At 40.2% G+C, this 21943-nt stretch overlaps 1 protein-coding gene across 5 annotated transcripts in view; it reads right to left on the bottom strand.

Moving 5' to 3' along the window:
• Window positions 1-21943, bottom strand: part of USP15 (ubiquitin specific peptidase 15) — a 240680-nt gene that overhangs the window by 169859 nt on the left and 48878 nt on the right. For 3 of the 5 annotated variants that reach the window (XR_010090423.1, XM_063446968.1, XM_063446971.1), the window contains 2 exons: window positions 18829-18887; window positions 4742-4828 (listed from right to left, as the gene is read on the bottom strand). Coding sequence is in view for 4 of the 5 variants with exons in the window: in XM_063446968.1 (XP_063303038.1) it covers window positions 4742-4828; window positions 18829-18887 (146 nt within the window). In the remaining variant the exon portion in view is untranslated. Of the gene's footprint in view, window positions 1-4741; window positions 4829-14284; window positions 14470-18828; window positions 18888-21943 lie in introns of those variants that run through there. The other 2 variants (XM_063446972.1, XM_063446970.1) reach the window with 2 other exon arrangements.

Here is a 21943-nt window from a genome sequence, read left to right as displayed (position 1 = left end):
CTGACGCCATGTATGTTCGGGCTATTCCTTATTCTCTCCGCTAAAGGTTCTAAGGCCAGAACGTACAACAGAGGCGACAACGGGCACCCCTGTCTGGTGCCATTTGTTAATTTTAGGGGTTCCGAGAGGAACCCTGCGTTGAGCACCTGGGCCCTGGGAGAGCTGTATAGGGCTTCCACCACCGAAACAAACCCCTCTGGGATATCAAACTTATTCATTACCGCTCGCAGGAACTGCCAATTTAAGCGGTCAAAGGCCTTCTCCGCGTCCAGGGAGACCAAGAGCCCTCCTTGTTTCTGTTTACGGAGATAATGTAGAATATTCAGTACTTTCCTAGTATTATCTGACCCTTGCCTCCCCTTTACGAATCCAACATGGTCACTGTGTATAATTGTCGGCAGGATTGAACCCAGCCGAAGTGCGTATGTTTTGGCCAGGATTTTAGCGTCCGTGTTTAGTAGGGATATAGGCCTGAAGTTCTGCGGGATCGTGGGTGACTTCCCTGGTTTGGGCAATGTGACAATGTGCACAGTTAACATCTCAGGGGGTAGTGTTTTTTGAGTAGTAGCCTGTGTGTATGCTTTGACCAAATATGGCGCCAGGGTAGCGCCAAATTTTTTATAGTAAGTGTTATCCAGGCCATCAGGTCCCGGGGCTTTGCCCGATGGAAGGGTCCTAATCACACTTCGTATTTCCTCTTCACAAAGTGGTTTTGTGAGTTCCAGTCTTTGTTGGACAGTCAATCGGGGTAAGTGCGTGTCTTTCAGATATGTCTGTATGTCCCTCTCTATTGGTTGTGTGGTTGTGGGGTCCTGACTCAAATTATACAATGTGGCATAGTAGCGCGCAAACTCGTCACTTATGGCTTTCGGGGTGGTAAGTTTCAGGCCCATGTGTGAGGTCAGGTATGCGATCTTTTGCGAGGCCTGTCGTGTTTTAAGTCTGTGCGCTAAAAGTTTGCTAGCTTTGTTGCCCTGGGCATAGTGATGTGTTTTCAAGCGTTTCAAGTTGTGTTCTGTGCGTTCTAGGGCTTGTGTGTGCAAACTCCTGGTGAGTTGGATTATGCGCCGTCGTTTGTCATCCGTGGGGGAGAGCTGATTCTCCAGTGTTATGTCATAGAGTTCCCTTTGTAGTTCAAGTGTTAGTTTTTGTGACTGTTTTCGGAGATGTGAGGCCCGACGAATCAGTAGCCCCCGGACCACTGGCTTATGGGCCATCCAGACCGTTGTGGATGCGACATCCGGTGTCTCATTTTCCACGAAATACTGTTTCATTTGCGTGGTCAGGTCCGCCACGAATTGTGGATTGAGAAGTAGAGAATCATTGATTCTCCACGGGCTACGGTGTTTGAAGTCATATAGGTCTTTCATTTCCAGTAGTACTGGCGCATGATCTGACCATGTAATATGTTCTATGTTGCAGGTTAGGATCTGGTTGAGGTGGGAACCCTGGAGAAGAAATCCGTCTATCCTAGAGTATGAGTTGTGGACGGGTGAGAAATGAGTGTATGCTTTCTCCGAGGGATGTGTAATCCTCCACGTATCGTAATAGTGGTTCGTGTGTAGTAGGGTCTGGAGTGCCCTACTCTGCCGTCTGAGGGTTTTGTACCTACCGCTAAATCGACTCAGGGTCGTGTCCATGGTCGGGTCAAAGATGTGGTTGAAATCCCCACAAATGAGTGTAATTCCCTGTTGTATCGGCGCCAGAAGGTGAAATATTTTGTGTAGGAAGTTTCTTTGGTTTTGATTGGGCGCATAGATACTTGCAATGGTGTACTCTATGTCATTGATCGTTCCCACTATCACTACGTATCTGCCCAACGCATCTATATGTTGTGATTTTAGGGAGAAAGAGACATGCTTACTTATTAGGATAGAGGTACCCCTGGCTTTGGACGGGGAGGTGGAGTGGAACTGGTGCGGATAGTCAAGCTCCATAATTTTGGGATGGTCATTGGTGCGGAAATGGGTCTCCTGCAGGCACACCACGTCTGCGCTATGCTGTTTGAGCTCTCTGTGTAATAGGTGTCTCTTTGTCGGGATATTCAATCCCCTCACATTATGTGAGTATACTTTCATGGGGGGTCAAACAGGAAGGGTAGTGCTTTGCAATGAGAGTGTATGTTTGTGACAGGATGACCCGCTCCTCCCAGTGCCATCAAGCAGAGCGGACCTATCCCTGGGATCTGTGGCGATTGTCTACAAACGCCCCGGTAGCTCGTGGTGCGTAGTATCGCGCCTCTGTAAATGAGGACGCATGCTCTTTTATGATCGTTAGAACCGGGACCACCCACTCGGTCCCAATCCCAGTTTCCAGCGGAGTGGGCAACCGGCCCCCTCACACTGAATATCGCAACCTTAAAACATAACCAAACATTAAAGAAAGTATGTACATAATAGAACCATGCCCTATTTAAGGCTCGGCACTTCATCCAAGCGCCTTGGGGGTAGAAGTTTATCACTTCCAATGCCTGGGGGGGAGATGCGCTACGCGCCGGCCTATTTGACTATGGCAGTATGCGTATCTAAGTAAATCAACCTTTGTGTTATTATATATATATTTTTTTTTTTTTTTTTTTTTTATATATATATTTTTTTTTTTTTTTTTTTTTGTGTAAACATTTAAGATAACCTCAGTTGACCATTGGATAATATGTCAGGGTTTCTATGGTCACCACTCATGGGCCCCAGTTGCGTCCCTACTCAGGGTTAACCCTAACATCCCTGCCCAACATGCCTGTTCATTGGTGCTCTACCCGCCCTACATACTATACATTCCACAAGAGAATTAATTAGGTACGGGCACATCCTTGGGTAACCAGTATTACAGTGTCATCAACAATAATTTAGCAATGATACTTGCGGCTCAACATAGTCTGTGGTATTAGGCCCTCTCAGGCACCATGGGTATACAGTCTATGTGCGCTTTGCACGTTTCCAGTCCGGTGTCAACCTTCTCTGCTCAGTTGGCCGGTTATTCTGTAGCCCTCTTTCAATGCCCCATTCACGCAGTACGTCGGCACCTTCCTCTGGGGACGTTATCACCTTGGTCTTTCCTGCTTTCTGCACCAACAGCTTAACTGGGTATCCCCAGCGGTATAATATGTGGTGTTCCCGTAGCGCTGCCGTTATGTCTTGGAATTCTCTTCTTTTTTGAAGGGTATATGCGGATACATCCGCGAACAGCATAATATTGCGGTGCTGTTCTGGTAAGTCCTTACGTGTTCTGCTGCTCTTCAGAATAGCTTCCTTGGAGTGGTAATAGTGCATACGCACCAATATGTCCCTGGGAGCATCTTGGGGCAGGAACTTGGGTCTTGCCGTCCTGTGGATGCGGTCAAAGAGGAGCATGTCTTGTGGGATGTCAGGCACGAGTGCTTTGAAGTAGGCCGTGACATGTGCAGCCAGGTCTTGAATGCCCACAGATTCTGCCACCCCCCTTAGCCGCAAATTGTTCCGGCGGCTTCGGTCTTCCAGATCAGCCTGTTTTATCTCCTGCGTCGTGAGGCGCTCTGTCAGCTGCTGCAATCTCTCTGCCAGTTCATTATGCGCTTCCTCAGCGTCGGCCATTTTCTCCTCAATTCTAGAGGTTCTGGAACCGAGATCCAAAAGGTCTTTGCGTAGATCACCGATGGAGGTTTGTACACTCTTCATTATCCTGTTTGATACTCCATCCAGCATGCTTTGCATTATTGCCTGGGTCAGAGGCCCCTGATCGCTGGACGCTCTAGGAGCAGCATCAGTGATATCGTCGGCGCCATCTTGAGTGCCCGCCGGCTGAGAGGATTCTCGCGGCGCGGTTTGCTTTGGGGCGAAAAACTGCGCCTTGTCCGTCTTTTCCGTTTGTCTCTTGGACTTGGCGTGAGACATTGTGGGTATGGGGTTTGTTTTCTGCCGGTCCGTTGTGTGGCAATTACTCAAATTAGGCCTGTTGGCGCGGAGCTGCGTTCACATGCGACTGCTCCCGACGGTATCCAGGCCACGCCCCCCGTCCAGCGTCTTTTAAAACACGTTTCCGTGTTTTAAGAGAACGGAAGTCACTCGTCTAGTGGCTGTATGATAGACAGCCACTAAAGGAGGACTTAACCCTGCAAGGTAATTATTGTAGTTTATAAAAACTGCAATAATTACACTTGCAGGGTTAAGGGTGATGGGAGTTGGCACCCAGACCACTCTATTGGGCAGAAGAGGTCTGGGTGCCTGGAGTGTCCCTTTAACACACATATAGTCATTTTAACCATGCCTATGAGCCAGTGACCTCATCATCACAGAATAACACAACTTTGAAAGAGAAAAAAGGTGAAAAAAAAAGAATCAACATTTCTGCCTACTAACTAAACTCTGTACAGGGCTATTCACTACAGGGTGAATTCAGAGTGAATTTAAAATCGAAGGTCAAAATTACCAAACTGGAAAATGCTTTCAGTCCATCTGCTCTGGCCTTAAATTTTAAATTCAATTTGAATTCACCTTGAATTCTCACTTTAGTGAATAACCCTGTTAATGTTAGATTTACTAAGCCACTAATTTGTCAGGCAAAAGCAGTTAGGCTACAGATATTTATGACTACACAACTTTAGGTGTTATTCCAGATAGGATACAAAAAAGGAGTCGTAAATGCGAAAACTCTCGAAATTTTAAGCCATGAGTATTAAGTGTAAAAACAAATCATACTGCGGTTTGCTTAAGAACGCTGTGTTAATGTACACACACGTGCACACACTGCAGGACAGAGTGCTTACTTTCTGTTGTTGAAGCGGCTATAATTATTTGACAGAGGTGAAGTAGAAATCTTTGGTAAAGTTGCAATATGTGGTGCCCCTGGGGACCTTCAAAATATGAAAATGATACATTAGAGATAATGCTGAATTTACAAAACAGAATGAATGAAATTTAAACAAAAAAGATGAAGTTATATAAAAAAACAAAACACAACTGACAACTCTATCTGTATCTGAACACACACACGTAAATAAATGTAATTGTTGATGGTAAGAGGTATTTTCATGATTTAAAGAAGTGAATGATCCACATGAAACTAGGAGCAGACTTGCTCTGTATTACAGGCCCACCTATATTAAAAGGGTGAAAACTTTTTAACAGTTACTTCAGTTGCGTTATCACTACTACTAGGCATTAGGTATTACTAATACCATCATTAGATTTTTAACTGGTAAATAGCAAATCCCATGCCATGTTTCTGATGTCTGTACAATATTTAGGTAAACACTAGCAAGACACTCCCCCTGCCACCAAATAAATCCACAACATTGGACTGCCATATTACGTATTCATGTATACATTCGATAGAAGCGTATACAAATGTATGCACAATATATTTACTATAAGCACAAAAAATACTGTAGCATAATGAAGCTGTTTCGGTGCCCAATTCTCTGCCAAATAGGAGTTAAATCACTTTTGTTTCTGTTTAGGCAGATCTAGCACACCTCTCCTGGCAAAGATTTAGACAGCCTTCCTACACACATCTGAAAACGAGCTTAATTCATCTAGCTTCCCTTATTGCACTATGTGTTTAATTTAGAATTTATTTCCTGCTCTGCTAATACCCTGCAGATGTCTCATGTGTGCTTAAAGTTCAATTAATGGAGCAGGAGATAACCTCTAAAATAAACACAATGTGCTGTAAGACTTGTTTGAAAAATATAATTTTTTTGTTCATGGCTTTTGAGAGTCAAAGCCAGAGGAGGAGTGGCTAGGGTTGTATAAACACAAACAAAAGTGATTTAACTCCTGAATGGCAGATAATTGAGTAGTGAGACAAAAGGAGCATGATCTGCACGACCAAACTATTTCCTTAAGGTAATGTTATTTTGGTTTGTAGAGTGACCCTTGAAGAATTGATTTTTGAAGGATTTCACACACAGCATGCAGAACATGGACAGAGATCATCATGTGCTGGATTGCAGGTGAGTTTTCAAGCTTTTTTTTGTTAAAATACAGGGGAGGGTCATTAATTTAAACAGAGAAAATGAACATTAACATTAAAAATAAATCCATGGTTGCACAGGAAACAGTTTGTCTAATTTGTGGATAGAGCTACATCCAATGGATAATGATGGTGAAACAAAGATATGGGTGGTTTGACTTAAAGGAACACTATAGTCACCCTGACAACTTCATCTTAATGAAGTGGCCTGGTTGCACTGTCTGTGTCATCTTAACCCATTAATGTAAAACATTGTAATTTTTGCTTACATTCCAGGGTTAAATCCACCACAAGTAGCTGTCAGTATGATAGTCACAAGACGCGCTTTCATTTCACTGACCGAGCAAACTCAATCTCGTGACATGGAAGCCCCATTAGAAAGGCCACGAGTCAACGATTTCTTATGGGGAATTTTGAAAGTGCATGCCCCACATGTGCATTAGGTCTCCAATGCTCCTCTTAGAGGAGCATTAGATTATACATCGGCAAAGGAGGAGGAGGTATTCCTAATTATATAGTGTTCTTTTAAGGTTATGGCAGATGTCAGATAAGCTTGGCATTATCAACTGTTCTGCATGGACTCCCCATTTAGTTGTCTTTAATTGTTACAATGGTCACAAAGAAGAAAAATGTATCAAAGAAGAAAAATGAATAACCTCATCTGGATGTAGGCCCTTAACAGTGATGCTGTTCTAGACCAGCACAACAAGGAATTCAATGGAAGCAAGCACCCTATACACATATCTGCCTCTTTGGAGATGTTCATTTAGGGTATTCTCATAAACAAGACAAGGCAGAAGTCATTTATATAACCATGGCTGCTGTCAGCTTGAGTAGCAGTTTCATTCCTGTATTGTACTCAGTGAAACAGCTGCCGGTACAGAAGTACATATCCGATTAACCCTGCTGGATGGGTGATGAAATATACCTAGATCACCCATTGAACCTGACAGGAATATCAGAAATGTAAGATTACTGTACAAAGGAACAGTTGCAAAAAAATAAAAAAAATACAAGGAAAGTTGCAAAAAAAAAATACTAGATTAAAATTGCTAAACTTCTGGAATCACAGAACGTCATCAGATAAATGTTTATCTATAGTGCAACCACAGGCTTGGGAAAACTGAAAATATTAGGAATAATTAAGTATACAAGAATCACAGATGAGAAAAGCTCTGTTTAAACAAATAAAAAATAAGGAGGTCACTAAACATTTATTGAAATCATCCCACAATGTGCTTGCTGAGAAAAAAGAAAAGAAAGACATTTTATACAAAGCCCACCTTACTGGCTGTACCTGCTGTATCAGTTTATTTAATTTAATCAAACCTTACAAAATAACACAATATAAAGGATGCTTTGGTGAATACGTGTAAAAACAGGTATAATGTTAACAGAATGACATACTGTATGTAGCTGAGTAATGGGTCTTTCACTCACTAAAAGTACAGGTCTGGAGCAAGTGTGTATAAATATAATATGTATATATAATAAAAAATATATATATTCAAAATGTTCATCTATTGATCTATTGATCTATGTGTATTTTATACATGGAGTGTTTTATTTATGAGTGCTCTCATAATTTCAATGGACTATATCCAGCGCTGAGAAGCATCTTGATTTGTACGGATTTATATTTATCTTTTATCAGGCAGGAGTCCCAGACTCATCATTTGTTTATATACAGTCATGGGGGGAAAAAATACACCCTCTTTGAATTATATGGTTTTACATATCAGAACATTAGACCAAACATCTGTTTCTTAACAAGTATTTAAATGAGGTAACTACAATCTCAGATGAAAAACACAACATATTATACCGTGTCATATAGAAATTGTTGCTGCCCATCAAACTGGGAAGGGTTATACGGCCATTTCCAAGCAGTTTAATCCCTGAAGGACCAAACTTCTGGAATAAAAGGGAATCATGACATGTCACGTGTCCTTAAGGGGTTAAAGTCCATCATTCTACAGTGAGAAATATTATTCAAAAGTGAAAACCATTCAAGACAGTTGGCAATTTTCCCAGGAGTGGACATCCCAGCAAATTTACCCCAGGCTCAAACCGTGCTCAGAAAAATTGCAAAAAAATAAATAAGTTAAAGATCATGACAATACAATTAGAAAAAGACTAAATAGGTATGCTTTTCTTTGAAGGGTTTCTAGTCTCTCTAAAAAGAACAAGACAACACAGCTTTGGTTTGCATCTGAACAAACCACAAAACTTCTAGAACAATGTCGTTTGGACAGATAAGACCAGAGTCGAGATGTTTGACAATAATACACAGCACCATGTTCGGCAAAAACCAATAACAGAATATAAGCACAAACAACTCATACAAACTGTCAAGCACGGTGGTGGAAGAGGTAATGATTTGGGCTTGTTTTGCAGTCCTAGGACCTGGGAACGTTGCAGTTATTGAGTTGACCATGAACTCCTCTGTATAGCAAAGTATTATAGCGTCACGTGTGAGGCCTTTTGTCTGACCACTAAAGCCCGACTGAAATTGGGTCATGCAACAGGACAAACACACCAACAAATCTACAACAGGATCGCAGAAAAAAAAAAAAAAGAAAAGAATCAAGATGTTGCAATGGTCCAGTCAAAGTCCAAACCACAATCCGATTGAAATGCTGTGATGGGACTTTAGGAGAGCTGTTCATAAACAAAAACTAGCAAACCTCAATCAACTGAAGCAACATTGTAAAGACGAATGGGCCAAAATTCCTCCACAATTATGTGAGAGACGGATAAATTAATACAAAAAATGATTACTTCAAGTTATTGATGCTAAAGTAGTTCTACAAGCTCCTGAATCATAAGATATACTTAGTTTTTCACCCATAGCTTATCCCTTTTGGGCTTTCATTTTTTAAATAAATCATGACACAATGTAATTTAACATTATTATTATTATTATTGGTATTTATATAGCGCCAGCTTATTTCGCATCACTTTACAATTAAAGGGGAATTTACCAAATGAGACAATAACAAAAAATGCAACAGGACAGGACGCAACGTGCACAGTACAACTCTGGAGGGCTTGTCGAGCCACATAAAGAATAATGGTAAATCCAAACCCACCTCAAGGTCGAGCCATTGGTGATCTCCAGTGGGAGCATGCCACATAACTATTTGGAACAAATATGCTGAATAATAATATATAAGAGACAGAGTCTGAAATAAGAACAAAGATCTGGGCAGTACATTTATTTTAATACAGTGGATTCTGCTAATCCAAGAGATGGGCTTGTCCTGCCAGGACTCCAATCCCTCTTTCAAGGTGTCAACCAAGGGTGTTTAATTATCGGAAGTAGTTAATTTTATAGCGTGAAAATACTCCAAAATGATCGAATAGGCAAAAAAACGGTATTGAACTGGGTTGATAATAGAAAGTAAAACATTATCAGCATAAGTCGCGACCTTATAAGTCTCCGGACCGATCGTCATATCCTGAATAGATCTATCCTCCCTGGCACGATGCAGAAGAGGCTCCAACAAGAGGGCGAACAGAATTGGAGATGGAGGCAACCCTGTCGAGTGCCATCATGAATCCCGTAGGAAATCCCATGGGAACCCACAAGTTTTCAATTAAGTATTAACACAGAAGCAAATCCAGTATGTGTGTATGTGTAAATATATATCTACACGAGTGTCACTTGTGGTCACGTACAACCCAGCTCTTGAGGAAATACGGAAAATCATCAAAGACCTACAACCAATATTAACAGAAGATGAGACTCTGAAAAACCCATTTTGGCCTTCAGACAACCTCCAAACCTCCAACAAAAATTAATCAACAGGAAGCTGCCCACTGATGGTAAGAATGAAGAAAATGGGACCAGTCAATGCAAAAAACCTCGCTGCAAACTGTGTCAGCACATATGCAGAGACAACACAGCCACACACAACAATACAACCTACAGCATTAAATGTTCATACTCCTGCACATCCAGCAATGTGGTATACATGATTCAATGCACCAAATACCACCCAGGATGCTACGTTGGGGAAACCACCCAGCCATTAAATGGAAGAATGAATATGCACAGACACTCCATTAAACACCACAAAGAAGAATCCTACTGCAATCCTGTGGGATACCAATTTACCCAGCCTGGCCACTTAATGAAGGACCTAAAAATCAAAGTACTGAAAGGGGGTTTTAAAAATACCCAGGAAAGAAAAACGTTTGAAGCCAGAATGATTAAATGGTTTAACAGCAAGAATAAAGGACTAAATATTGATTTGGGTTTCGTGTCCCACTACCAACACTTTACACGAACACTCTCCCAGCATTATCTTACTGTTCTGTCATATGTATCAACACTTTAAATGCATTCCTATATGTTTATTCTATCTATATACAAAGTACTGTGTAGAACTATGCTTTCTCATACTCGTATGCATGTATGCTTATATATATGACTGTGCATTTATATTTGTGTAAATGAGTTCATGTGCATGTATGCATATGTACATGTGTTTATGCGTTCACATATACATATTTATGTGTGTGTGCATGTATAAAGTGTACCATCCTCTGCACTGTCTGCTTGTTTGTTTTTCTTCTCCCTCTCTCCCCCCTTACTCTGCTCTTCAGAAAGATATTTATGACCCTCTGCAAACCTGTGTCTTATCTACACTCATGTCGCTTTAACCCCTGTATCACAACTCAACTTTGAATTCTATGTGTCGTCTTGCTCAGAAATGCTTCAGACTTGAGAAAGGGAGGTTCTCCCGAGAGCTTGTCATTAAAAAATTCTGTTAGTCCAATAACAAGATACAAATTTTATCTGTTTTATCTGTTTTTTACACACATATATATATATATATATATATATAACCACACACACACACACACACACACACTCTCTCTCTCTCTGTTTGTTTTTCTGCTAGTAAGAATATTGCAGAAGGATATCACTGCAAATAGTCACTATCAATAACCTCTCTAAGGATCTCTCCTCTGATCTTAGCATTTTTGTGTTTACGGAGTTATAGTTTTAGGTTTATGTTCATTCTGTTGATACAGTACTGTTTCATTACCAAGACTAATGAAAGTGAAGTTCTAATTAATGTTACCAGCTCTTCCTACCCAAGCTTTATTAGAGTATGTTCATAAAGTTCTCTAGCTGGCTACTGGAAAAGAATCTGTTCAGTAGTTTTCATATAAGCTTTGTTTGGCTTCACTGCTTAGGAGGACTATACTTTTGTTTCTGCCTGCATTCAGGTTATATTATTCCCAGGCCTATTCTTTAATCAGTTTATGTATGTTTTCCTAGATCTCTAACCCCTGCTAGCTTGCCTGCCTCCTTACTGTCTTTTAATTAAAGAGACAGCACAGTCACCAGAACAAATACAGATTACTGTAGTTGTTCTGGTAAACATAGTCAGTCCCTGCAGGCTTTTTGCTATAAACACTGCCTTTTCAGAGAAAAGGTAGTGTTTACACTACAGCCTAGGGACACCTCCATTTGTTACTTCACAGATGTCTACTAGAGATGTGGAACTTTCCCCATAGATTCAATGTATCTCTACGAGGAGATACTGATTGACCAGGGTGGCGATTGGATCCTCCCCCCTTTACTGAGATCATCAGAATTGACTATCTCAGTCAATCCTATGTGATAGCATTGTGATCAATCTAAACATTGTTATCAATCCTGATGATGTCAGCCAAGGAGGCCGATCAGGGGCCATTGGGTCCAATACTGTGCTTAAAATAAGGTGATTTTTCTAGTTATTCAAGGAGAGCAAGGGGCACTAGCCTGTTTAACACTATAGGGTCAGGAATACACGTTTGTGTTCCTGACTCTATAGAGTTCCTTTAAGGATGCTGCCACCTTTCACTTAGTTAGGGATGTCTTTGTATTTGTTTTACCCTGTGCATCTACTAAATCTGTTCTCCAATAAAAAGTATACTGTATTGATTACACAACCAATAATAAAGACTGGAGACCATACAGATCAAAGAGCAAATGATTGAGATTATGATATTCTTATTGTAGTCTTTGCTTGACTGAATTTCTTTTCCCAGCACCAGAACTCATTCTCCATTTTCATCCATTCACATGCACTGTTATAAAATCCAAAATTAAAAGTTACCATGAATCCCATTCATTAAAGCTACAAGTGAAACTCGCAATAAAATAATACAAAACCAAATATGTTTTAAGGTTCTATTTTATAATTACATATTTTTGGTTGAATTATAATTAAACATGTATGGAAATTGAAAGATCTATTACAGGTCATTCATTTTAATATTATATGACATACAAAAATACAGACATTGCCTTAAAGGGAGCCATGATCACCCTTTCATAATACTCAAACAATGGTTTAATTTTACAGTCATATCGTGTTATATCACGAGTATCTTCTCTGAATGTCTTATGCTGTTGTACATATTATTATTGCAATTCCAGATGCTTCACATTCTGTCATGAAGTTTTGCCTTCCAATTTCCAATAACGGATTGTGAAAGTGTTCCACTTCACTTAGTTTCCTTCTTTTGAGTTCCAACGAGATAATGCCTTGATTCTAAATGGTTACCTACATCCATTAACTTTTCAATACATTAATGCCTCTGTTTTCTTCTCTCTAAAAATCTGCCAATCTATTCTGTTGTTCTGTGAGGTTATTCAAAGGACCAACATCTTTCATGATTCCAGACAATCTTGTCGTAGGGCATAGGGCAAATGTTTTGACAATTCACAGTATCTGGATCTAAACACGTAAGCAGTGATTTTCTTGATTGATAGGTCTCAGTAACTATAAATAAAGCAGAAAAAAAGAGACTATTAACCACACCAAGAAATAATCATAATCAACAAAAAACACTACACAGTGCATTCCTATTTTAACAGTAACATTTGTTTTGTTTCTGTGCTTCAACACAGTGCACATTACAAACTAACAGGATAAATGTATACTGACAGTTATAGTTTCCTGGTAATTACATAACAAGTCAACAAGTTATGGAGGTAAATATCTTTTTTTTATTTTATTTATTTATTTTATTCGCAGTCACTTAATTTAATGGGAGGTTGGACAAGTAACTTAACAGTCTGATGCTCAGATGTCTCATAACCAAATTGTGTTGATACATGGGTCGGATCAGGGCTTACCATTTAAAATCCTTAGATACTAGTTAGGACCTAAAAGTTACTCATACACTGCAAGCCTGGATAAACCACGGCATACACACCAGGGTTGAATTTCTACATGCCAGTGCCTAATTTTCACTCACCAATAGCTAGTAGCAATGCGTACCCTGGTTAAAGCATGTACAAAAAGGACTACCATCATGGTTAACATTTTGTGACCGCAAGTATCCTCAAAATAGACGTTGTGTGCTTTATCCCCTTAGTCATTGTTTCATTTCAAGTTTCATGTGCTGAGCTCAGAGACAAAATAAGAAAACTTGAGTCACTTTTGAAATAATTATTGACTGCACTGTTGTTTTTAGATGTCAATAAATTTGAGAAAAGGAATCACTAGACAACACATCTGTTAAAGGAACACTTCAGACCCCTAAAGTATTTTAGCTTGCTGAAAATCTTTGTGTGTGTCCAATTTTTTTTCATTTTTAAACTGAGCAGATTTTAGTAGAAAGTGACTCATTTTTAAATTATACAGGTTACACCCTCCGGGCTTTTAAAGCAGACATCAGGTCCTGTTACTCCCTTGTTTGGTTAGCTTAGTTGTACTGAACTAAAGAGGCAGCAATTGCTCAGAGCACCTGCTTTGCCAATACTTCTCATTTAGCTGCAATTGGAGATCTGGTATTGGGCCGTCAAAGCCTGGTCGGTTTTACAAGAGGAGGGCTTGCAAAGGCTGCAGACAGGAGATCTGCAGCCTTTGCAATGTGTTGTTAGATATAACTCCAATGAAAAAATGTACAATTAAATGCATGCAAGTTTTCATTTGGGGTTTATCAACTAAACAGTGATTTTTATTTATTTTCTATATGGGCAGTAGAGTGTCCCTTTAATGTTCAAAAATGGAATGCAAATTTATATGTATGCACATAGAATGGTCTGATGTTGATACAAATATGCATTCTTACTATATCTGTCAAACAAGTGTATAATTAATGCTTGATATGCACATCAATAACCTGTATATATGAACAAGGAAAAAAAAAAACACATTAAGTTAGAAGTAACACAAGTATAATCACCTTTCGCAAGGATTTAACTGTATTTCCATCAGATGATCTTGACAGGTGTCAGGTCATCAGGCTCTGGTTTTCTATCTTCTGCAGACTTTGCAGCAAACTTGGACAACTTGCTTTTCAAAGGCTTCTTCAAATAAAACATATTGAAATGTTAAATGGATGTCTGTCTCCCTCAATTGATTGTGCGTACAGACTAGGTGAATAAACTACAAGTACGTTTACCTCTTTTTAATGGCCTCTTCTGCTTTCTTCCACAAAATTTCTCCAGTGCATCAATTATCCTGTCAAAAGTTTTTCCTTCTTGCTTGTGCGTCGTTATAAGAGGACCTCAAAAGTACAACTAAATACTATTTTTGAACTTCTACCCTATAGCTTTGGTTTTATTTTCCCTTTATTCCACACAATCTCAGAAGCAGGCTCCCACATGATTCACATGGCTCTCTTACTGCCTATCTTTGTACACACCAACACCCCTCTCCGTATGTCTAAAATTGTAGCATTGCAATAGTCTGCCAACTTCTCACTGTTAAATGTTCACCAAATGGTTGAGAAGTTGACAGCTAGATGAAGTTCAATGAATGGCAGTTCTATTTTTTTTTTTGAATACATCACAGTCTGCATATAACAATATATAAAAATAATTTCCACTAAAATATCGAAGAAAATAAGAACTCAGAAGCAGATTACAGTAAAGATGTAGCATCAACTAGGTCTAAGCCAATATGGTTCATTCGTAGCAAAGTTTTTGCTGGAGCTTTCTTTCAGGAATAGGGTGGAATACATCAGTGGGGGCCATCACCTTAGTGGAAAATAATGTAAACAGGTTGACTCTTTGAAATTTGGCAGCCACTAGGACTCAGCTGATGGTCAATGCACTCTCAACAAATGGTAGGGCCAGATTGGGTACTGGTCGCAAGGCAGGTGCTGCAGGCTGAAGATAGGACGTTCAGACAAGTAGTGAGGCCACGTCAGTAAAGGAGTTCGACAGACAGACAGAAAGAGGCCGGTGGCATACTGGTCAACAGACTGTGCTAATAGGATCGATCTCATCAGGTTTCAGGTGAATACCATAGTCAGGAAGAAGACACATCAGCAACAAGAAAAAGGATCAGAACAGGAATGCAGATTGATGGGTTCCTAAAGTTGAGAAACTATACTTCAAAGATAATTTCCTTAATGTTGGCGTGATTTTCCAAATTGACTATTTGGCTTAAAAAGTGCAATAAGTTATCATTCCTCTACAATTTGAACAAAAAAACTTCTAAATGAAATCAGCAAGAACTGTATTCTCCTTAGTTAAGGCATAGCTTGTCAGATTATTGATGTAGAGGTTACCTTACAGAAACAGGGTCATGAGACCTCTTATTTGAAAAATAAAGTGAAATTTTTCGAAATAAAAAAATGGCCACAATGGGGTTTCAATTGCACAGTTCCCCTTGTCAACAAAGCAGCTAGTGGAACATGGAGACCCCCTTTGCCATGACATTTTTAAGAATCATAAGGGAAATAATATCACCATGTCAAATGACCTATAAAATTAATAGATCATTCATTTAAAAAGTCAGATGGCCTTGTATGTTTATTATGCCAAATTAGCAAAGAAAATAATTCCTTATGAGCACTTCTCTCCCAAAACACCATAATAAACAGGTGTCGTGATTACCATTACATTTTATATGGATTAAGTCTTTACTTATCTATGAATTAGATGGGGACACATTGCAGTCCCATTCCCAGATTATGGTGAGGTGTAGGATTGCGGCCTTTGTGGCGGTAACATTAATACTTACAGTTATATAGGATCTGGCATATCTAGCAATGTTTTACAGACTTTAACCCCTTATTTATTAATAACAGCTAAAGACAGGATGGTTTGTGATTTGATATACTGGTATGTAAGGAATAGAAAATGGTGCCTATGAGTGCATGGTCTACGATTTGTAGCAACTTTATAAATTAGCATAGTCCCTAAGTATACATTCTAAAAGGGAAGATTGAGTTGACACAAAAATGATGATATTGATGGTAAGAGAACACATAGAATGTCATATTTTGTGCTATTTAGAATACAATGTTAGTGCGCATGTTAGGAGGTAATTAGAGATGCATTCACACATTGAGCATTATATAACTGAAATAACTTATAAAATTACTTTACTACTTGCTAGTTTAGACTATTATTGTAGGAATATAAAAGTAAATATCCTATTATGCTATTAATAACCTTAAATACTGAACGCAAATTCAGAGTACACACTCCTTGCTTTTGGCAAATGTAACAATATTTATTAAAGAGAGGCTAAAAAACAAACAATAAAAATACAATTGATATAAGTCAGTATATGTGGTTAAACTATTTATTGATTGAATGGAAATAAGTGAACGAACAGTGCAAAAGGTGTGATACAAGCTAATACCCCTTTGTTCTGCTAATCACGTGTTCCTACAAGCAGACACAGAGAGTGTGTGTATATTGTGCCAAGAGGGAAGTACAAAAATAGAAAGGAAGTGGTATAACAGGACAACCCCCCTTTCCCCCTCCTCCTTCGGCAGTGCCAATCGCTAGTAGTATTCAATAGAGACCAGAGTGAGTTTTGGGGAAAGGGAACTGCACTGGCAGAGAAGGGGGGGGGGGAGTTTACCAACAGTCTTAATGGGTTTTACCTGGATTTGGTCATGTGCTCTCAGAGGACTCTATCATTGTCTAAGGGTAGAAATACTTCCCTAAATTAGGCTTGATTCCCTTCATCATTAGAACACTTGACTTCGTTGACACACAGTTGGTTGTAATTCTTTCCCCCCCTTATCACAATAACCAAAAATGAAGCATATGCTAATTTCCAATCCATTGCACATGGTAAAAGTATGTCAAATCACCCTAATTTCACATTGTAAAAGACAAACCACTTATGCTTCATGAACTAATAGTAAATGCAATAAACTGCGCCACACTAAATAATAAAAAAAAACAGAACGATCTGTTAGGTGTTTGCATTGGGAGTAAACCACAAAATGAAAATGCAACAAAGATACAGCACTTCCTTCATCAAATAAAGTGCCATTAAAGCTTAAAAGAGCAATCTGACATTAGTACTTCATCGATCAACTAACACCGTTTAGCAAAAGAAAAGAACATGAAAGAAGGCTTTAGTACAAGCAGAAAGAAACCAAAGCATCATTTTGCAACATTACTGTAGATATCGGACATGTGGCTGTTTTTTGCCTTGCCAGAAATCTGGATTAAAGAAAACATTATTCAAAGCATAGTTCTGAAGATAACAAAATCAGTTCGTTCTGGTACTATGTAAAGAAGTGCCAAAACTCACTGTCGTTGGCTGCAGCCTGCCATGTCTTTGTTTTGCTACAACCTGGAACATCTGTAAAATTTTGGCATTTCTCCTGTATGGTTTGTCTACGGGAAGTATACTGGATTGTGTATGAAGAATATATAGCAAAAAAATCATAACTAAGCATATTTGAGTTAAGACTTTGTTTTATTACTGTAAAAGAGGTTACATTTGATAAAGATACTCATTCTACCTCTATGGGAAGCTATTTTCTTATGTTGTCTTGTATAGCAAATGTTTCTTTTTTTTATCAAGTTGTTTATGTATATAACATATATTTTTATTTATTTTTAAATAATAGACTATTAATTAAAAATAATAATGCCCAATACAATGTAAATATGTAGTATAAATTACACATCAGTATTAAAGCGACACGGTTACTGCCCCTTCCCCGAAAAATGAGTATGTCATAAAGATAGAGTTTAGGAGTTAATTCCCCCAGTCTTCACCAGTGACAGCTGCAGGGAATAGGCTGTGTCTTTGGAGGATCCCACGCTCTCACGGGATACTCCACAGACTTCATTGCTGTACTCACGTGCATTCGAAATAGTGCAGCGCGTTTACCTGCCACCAGCGGCAATGTCACCGTTGGGGTCTTTGAGATAAATGTAAAAAAGTTCAGGCACTCCAGAATTCAAAAAAGGCAATTTATTGAACCCACAGCCAAAGCAACATTTCAAAACTGGTCTTTGTCAAAGACCAGTTTTGTTCGAAACGTTACTTTGGCTGTGGGTTCAATAAATTGCCTTTTTTTTATTCTGGAGTGCCTGAACTTTTCTACATTTATCTCATTGTGCAACTTGGTTTCTTGGTACTGGGACCGATCCTGTTGCACCCAGATTCATATTGTTTAGGGGATTGAGTGCAGTCCCACACCCTTCATTCTTTGGAAAAAAACATTGGGGTCTTTGTGAATTCAGCAACGTGCCCAAATGGTGACAGTACCACCTTAATGTATATAAACACAGCGTACATGTGTTACTAGTCATTAGCTCATAATAATGAGACGGATCAAATTAAGTTAACCTGCCAGTAATGTCATTGCACATATCTGCAATTGAAATAATACATTTCACCAATCTGGATGCTCCCCATTTTTTATACACTTGCACTGTTATATGTATATTTCTTAATATTCAATAACATTTAAAATATTGGACATGCTACACAGTGATTAATATTTTATCAACTTAATAACATTTTGTACGTGTGCATAATTCACATATGGCAGTTTTCTTGAAATTGTCATGAAATCTTTTTAAATTGGACATGAACATATAATGATATATATATATAGTTTCATAAGGATCCACAAATAAAAGGTATAAAAACTTACTTGGGTGTAGAACCTCTTGGCCACTGTCCCTCTTGAGTTTTCTGTTCTATTACTAGCATCTGCATAAAACAGAAACCTTAACATCAAATACTGATATAAAAATGGTAGCATTTTAATCCCTTAATGACACATGACGGAATTATTCCGTCATGATTCCCTTTTATTTCTGAAGTTGTGTCCTTAAGGGGTTAAGTGGGTTTTTTAAAAGACAATATTTTTTGATGTTTACCTTCATTGTTCTGATAACAATCTAAATAAAATGGGAAATTTGACAGGCCTTCAAAATTCCCCTAGCACTAAGGAGTCAGACAAATGTGTCACTAATAAGCACCACAATAAATTATGAAGCCACACACACACTTTGCTAGCCATGCTTACTCACACATACCTAATTAAACGAGCAATAAGTTAATAAGTCTAAATAGCTGTTCAGTCCCTCCACCCTTTACCTCCAGTTTAAAAGTTGTTTTACTCACCCTCTTCCAGCGCTGTGCGGGTGTGATCACGGCTGGCCCAGCTCACACTCCACCCCCTTGGCTGAGATCATCAAACTTGATGATCTTAGCCAATCCAAAGCATTCCCATAGGAAATCGCTGTGAACACTATGGATAAATGTATGCACTTTTAGAAATTAAACTTTATCAAGTATGGTACACATACATGATATACAGTACTGCACATTATAATACATATTAAATATCAGCTTGGAACAATAAGAAATGCGATACTGTGAGAGTTGATAAAACTGCACAAGAACTCGTCATGTGCAGTCCCAGAACAGTGCGCAACCGCTGTAATCACTGTACATAGATCTGAAACAAACAGCTGTAGGCAATACTTGCCTAGCATCATTGTCAGACAACTGCTTTTGTGTTTACAAGCACACAAATGTCTACTTAAAGCGGCACTGTCATGCCGAACTTACCTTTCCTCAATCTCTTCCTCTTCTCCCCCTCTCTCAGGATCTGTTATTCTTTTCTTCCTGTCTTCTTTAGTTTTCTTTAAAATCATAAGACAAAGTAGGGACTCTGTCTTATGGAGGATTCCTCCGCTTGACCAGCTCTGACCAGCGGAGGAGCAAAGTGTGCTTCATTTCCGCTGGTCAGAGCAATTTTCCCATGATCCCTAGCTTTCCTCCCAGTTCCCACAATGCTTCCTGTCAGTATTGCCGAACGTCCTGTCACTTAGACAGAACGCCGGCAAAACTGCCGAATTGCATCCTAACAGAATGAGCACTGTTTCTCCATTGGTGTTAGGATGCAATTCGGTACTTTGTTCGGATCGGAATTTCATTCTAATGAATGAAACCCCGATCCTATTCATTGCTGTGGCTGCATCTTGCAGCCGCTTAGTAGATAACTCCCTAATTCCCACGGTATCAGGGAGCTATCTACTAAAAGGCTGAAAGACCTAAACTGGTCTTTCAGCCAACTTTACTAATACTAAGTAAAAATGACTTGGTATTAGTAAATAATATGCCCCTACTCGCTATACCGCGAGTAGGGGCATGTCTAGTAAGCAGTGAGCAGCCTGTGGCTGCTCACTGTAAAAAAATAAAATAAAAAAAATATTGCCCCCCACCCCTAAACGACGGGTGGGGGCTGTAAAGTAAAATAAGGGAGGGAGACCTATTGTCCCCCCCCCCGGCCCCCACCCCTGGGCGGCGGGTGGGGGCCATAATAGTAGTAGGGGGGGGGACCTACTGTCCTCCCCCCCTGGCCGGCGGGTGGGGGCCATAATGGTAATAAGAGGGGGGGACCTACTGTCCTCCCCCCCCGGCCCCCACCCCTGGGCGGCGGGTGGGGGCCATAATAGTAGTAGGGGGGGGGGGGGGACCTACTGTCCTCCCCCCCGGCCCCCACCCCTGGCCGGCGGGTGGGGGCCATAATGGTAATAAGAGGGGGGGGGACCTACTGTCCTCCCCCACCCCCCGGCCCCCACCCCTGGGGGGCGGGTGGGGGCCATAATAGTAGTAGGGGGGGGGACCTACTGTCCTCCCCCCCCGGCCCCCACCCCTGGGCGGCGGGTGGGGGCCATAATAGTAGTAGGGGGGGGGGACCTACTGTCCTCCCCCCCGGCCCCCACCCCTGGGCGGCGGGTGGGGGCACTAAGTAAATTCCCCCCCCCCATCAAGGTGACTAGGGGTGCCCAAGCCCCTAGTCACCCACCCCCCACCCAAATAAAAAATGCCCCTACCTACCCCCCTCACCCTAAAAAATAGTGAGGGGGGAATAAAATTGCTAACCTGTAAAGTAAAATTAAACTTACCATTCGACGTCTTCTTTTTTCTAAAATCTTCATTTTTCAGCCCCAAAAAAGGCCAAATAAAAAACCATCATAGCCGTCGAACTAAAAATAAAATAAAAAACCCGAGCGCAAAAAAAAAAAAACCCGACGAAAAAGAAAAAACCCGAGCGCACATAAAAATAATCCATCTTCACCCATGGAGGGCTCCGCGCAGACTGAGCTCCGCAGGGCGGGGCAAGGCTTATAAAGCCTTGCCCCGCCCTGCAATTAGCCTAAGAACACTCTGATTGGTGGGTTTAAGCCAATCAGAGTGCTCTTTGTCATTTTACAAGCGTGGGAAAGTTCTTTGGAATTTTCCCACGCTTGTAAAATGACACAGAGCACTGTGATTGGATGGATTTCAAGCCATCCAATCACAGTGCTCTGTGTCATTTTACAAGCGTGGGAAAGTTCTTTGGAATTTTCCCACGCTTGTAAAATGACACAGAGCACTGTGATTGGATGGCTTGAAATCCATCCAATCACAGTGCTCTGTGTCATTTTACAAGCGTGGGAAAATTCCAAAGAACTTTCCCACGCTTGTAAAATGACAAAGAGCACTCTGATTGGCTTAAACCCACCAATCAGAGTGTTCTTAGGCTAATTGCAGGGCGGGGAAAGGCTTTATAAGCCTTGCCCCGCCCTGCGGAGCTCAGTCTGCGCGGAGCCCTCCATGGGTGAAGATGGATTATTTTTATGTGCGCTCGGGTTTTTTCTTTTTCGTCGGGTTTTTTTTTTTTTGCGCTCGGGTTTTTTATTTTATTTTTAGTTCGACGGCTATGATGGTTTTTTATTTGGCCTTTTTTGGGGCTGAAAAATGAAGATTTT

Source organism: Pelobates fuscus, chromosome 3 (genome assembly GCF_036172605.1).
Source record: "Pelobates fuscus isolate aPelFus1 chromosome 3, aPelFus1.pri, whole genome shotgun sequence".
Lineage (NCBI taxonomy): Eukaryota > Metazoa > Chordata > Amphibia > Anura > Pelobatidae > Pelobates > Pelobates fuscus.
This window is presented reverse-complemented; position numbering and strand designations above follow the sequence as displayed.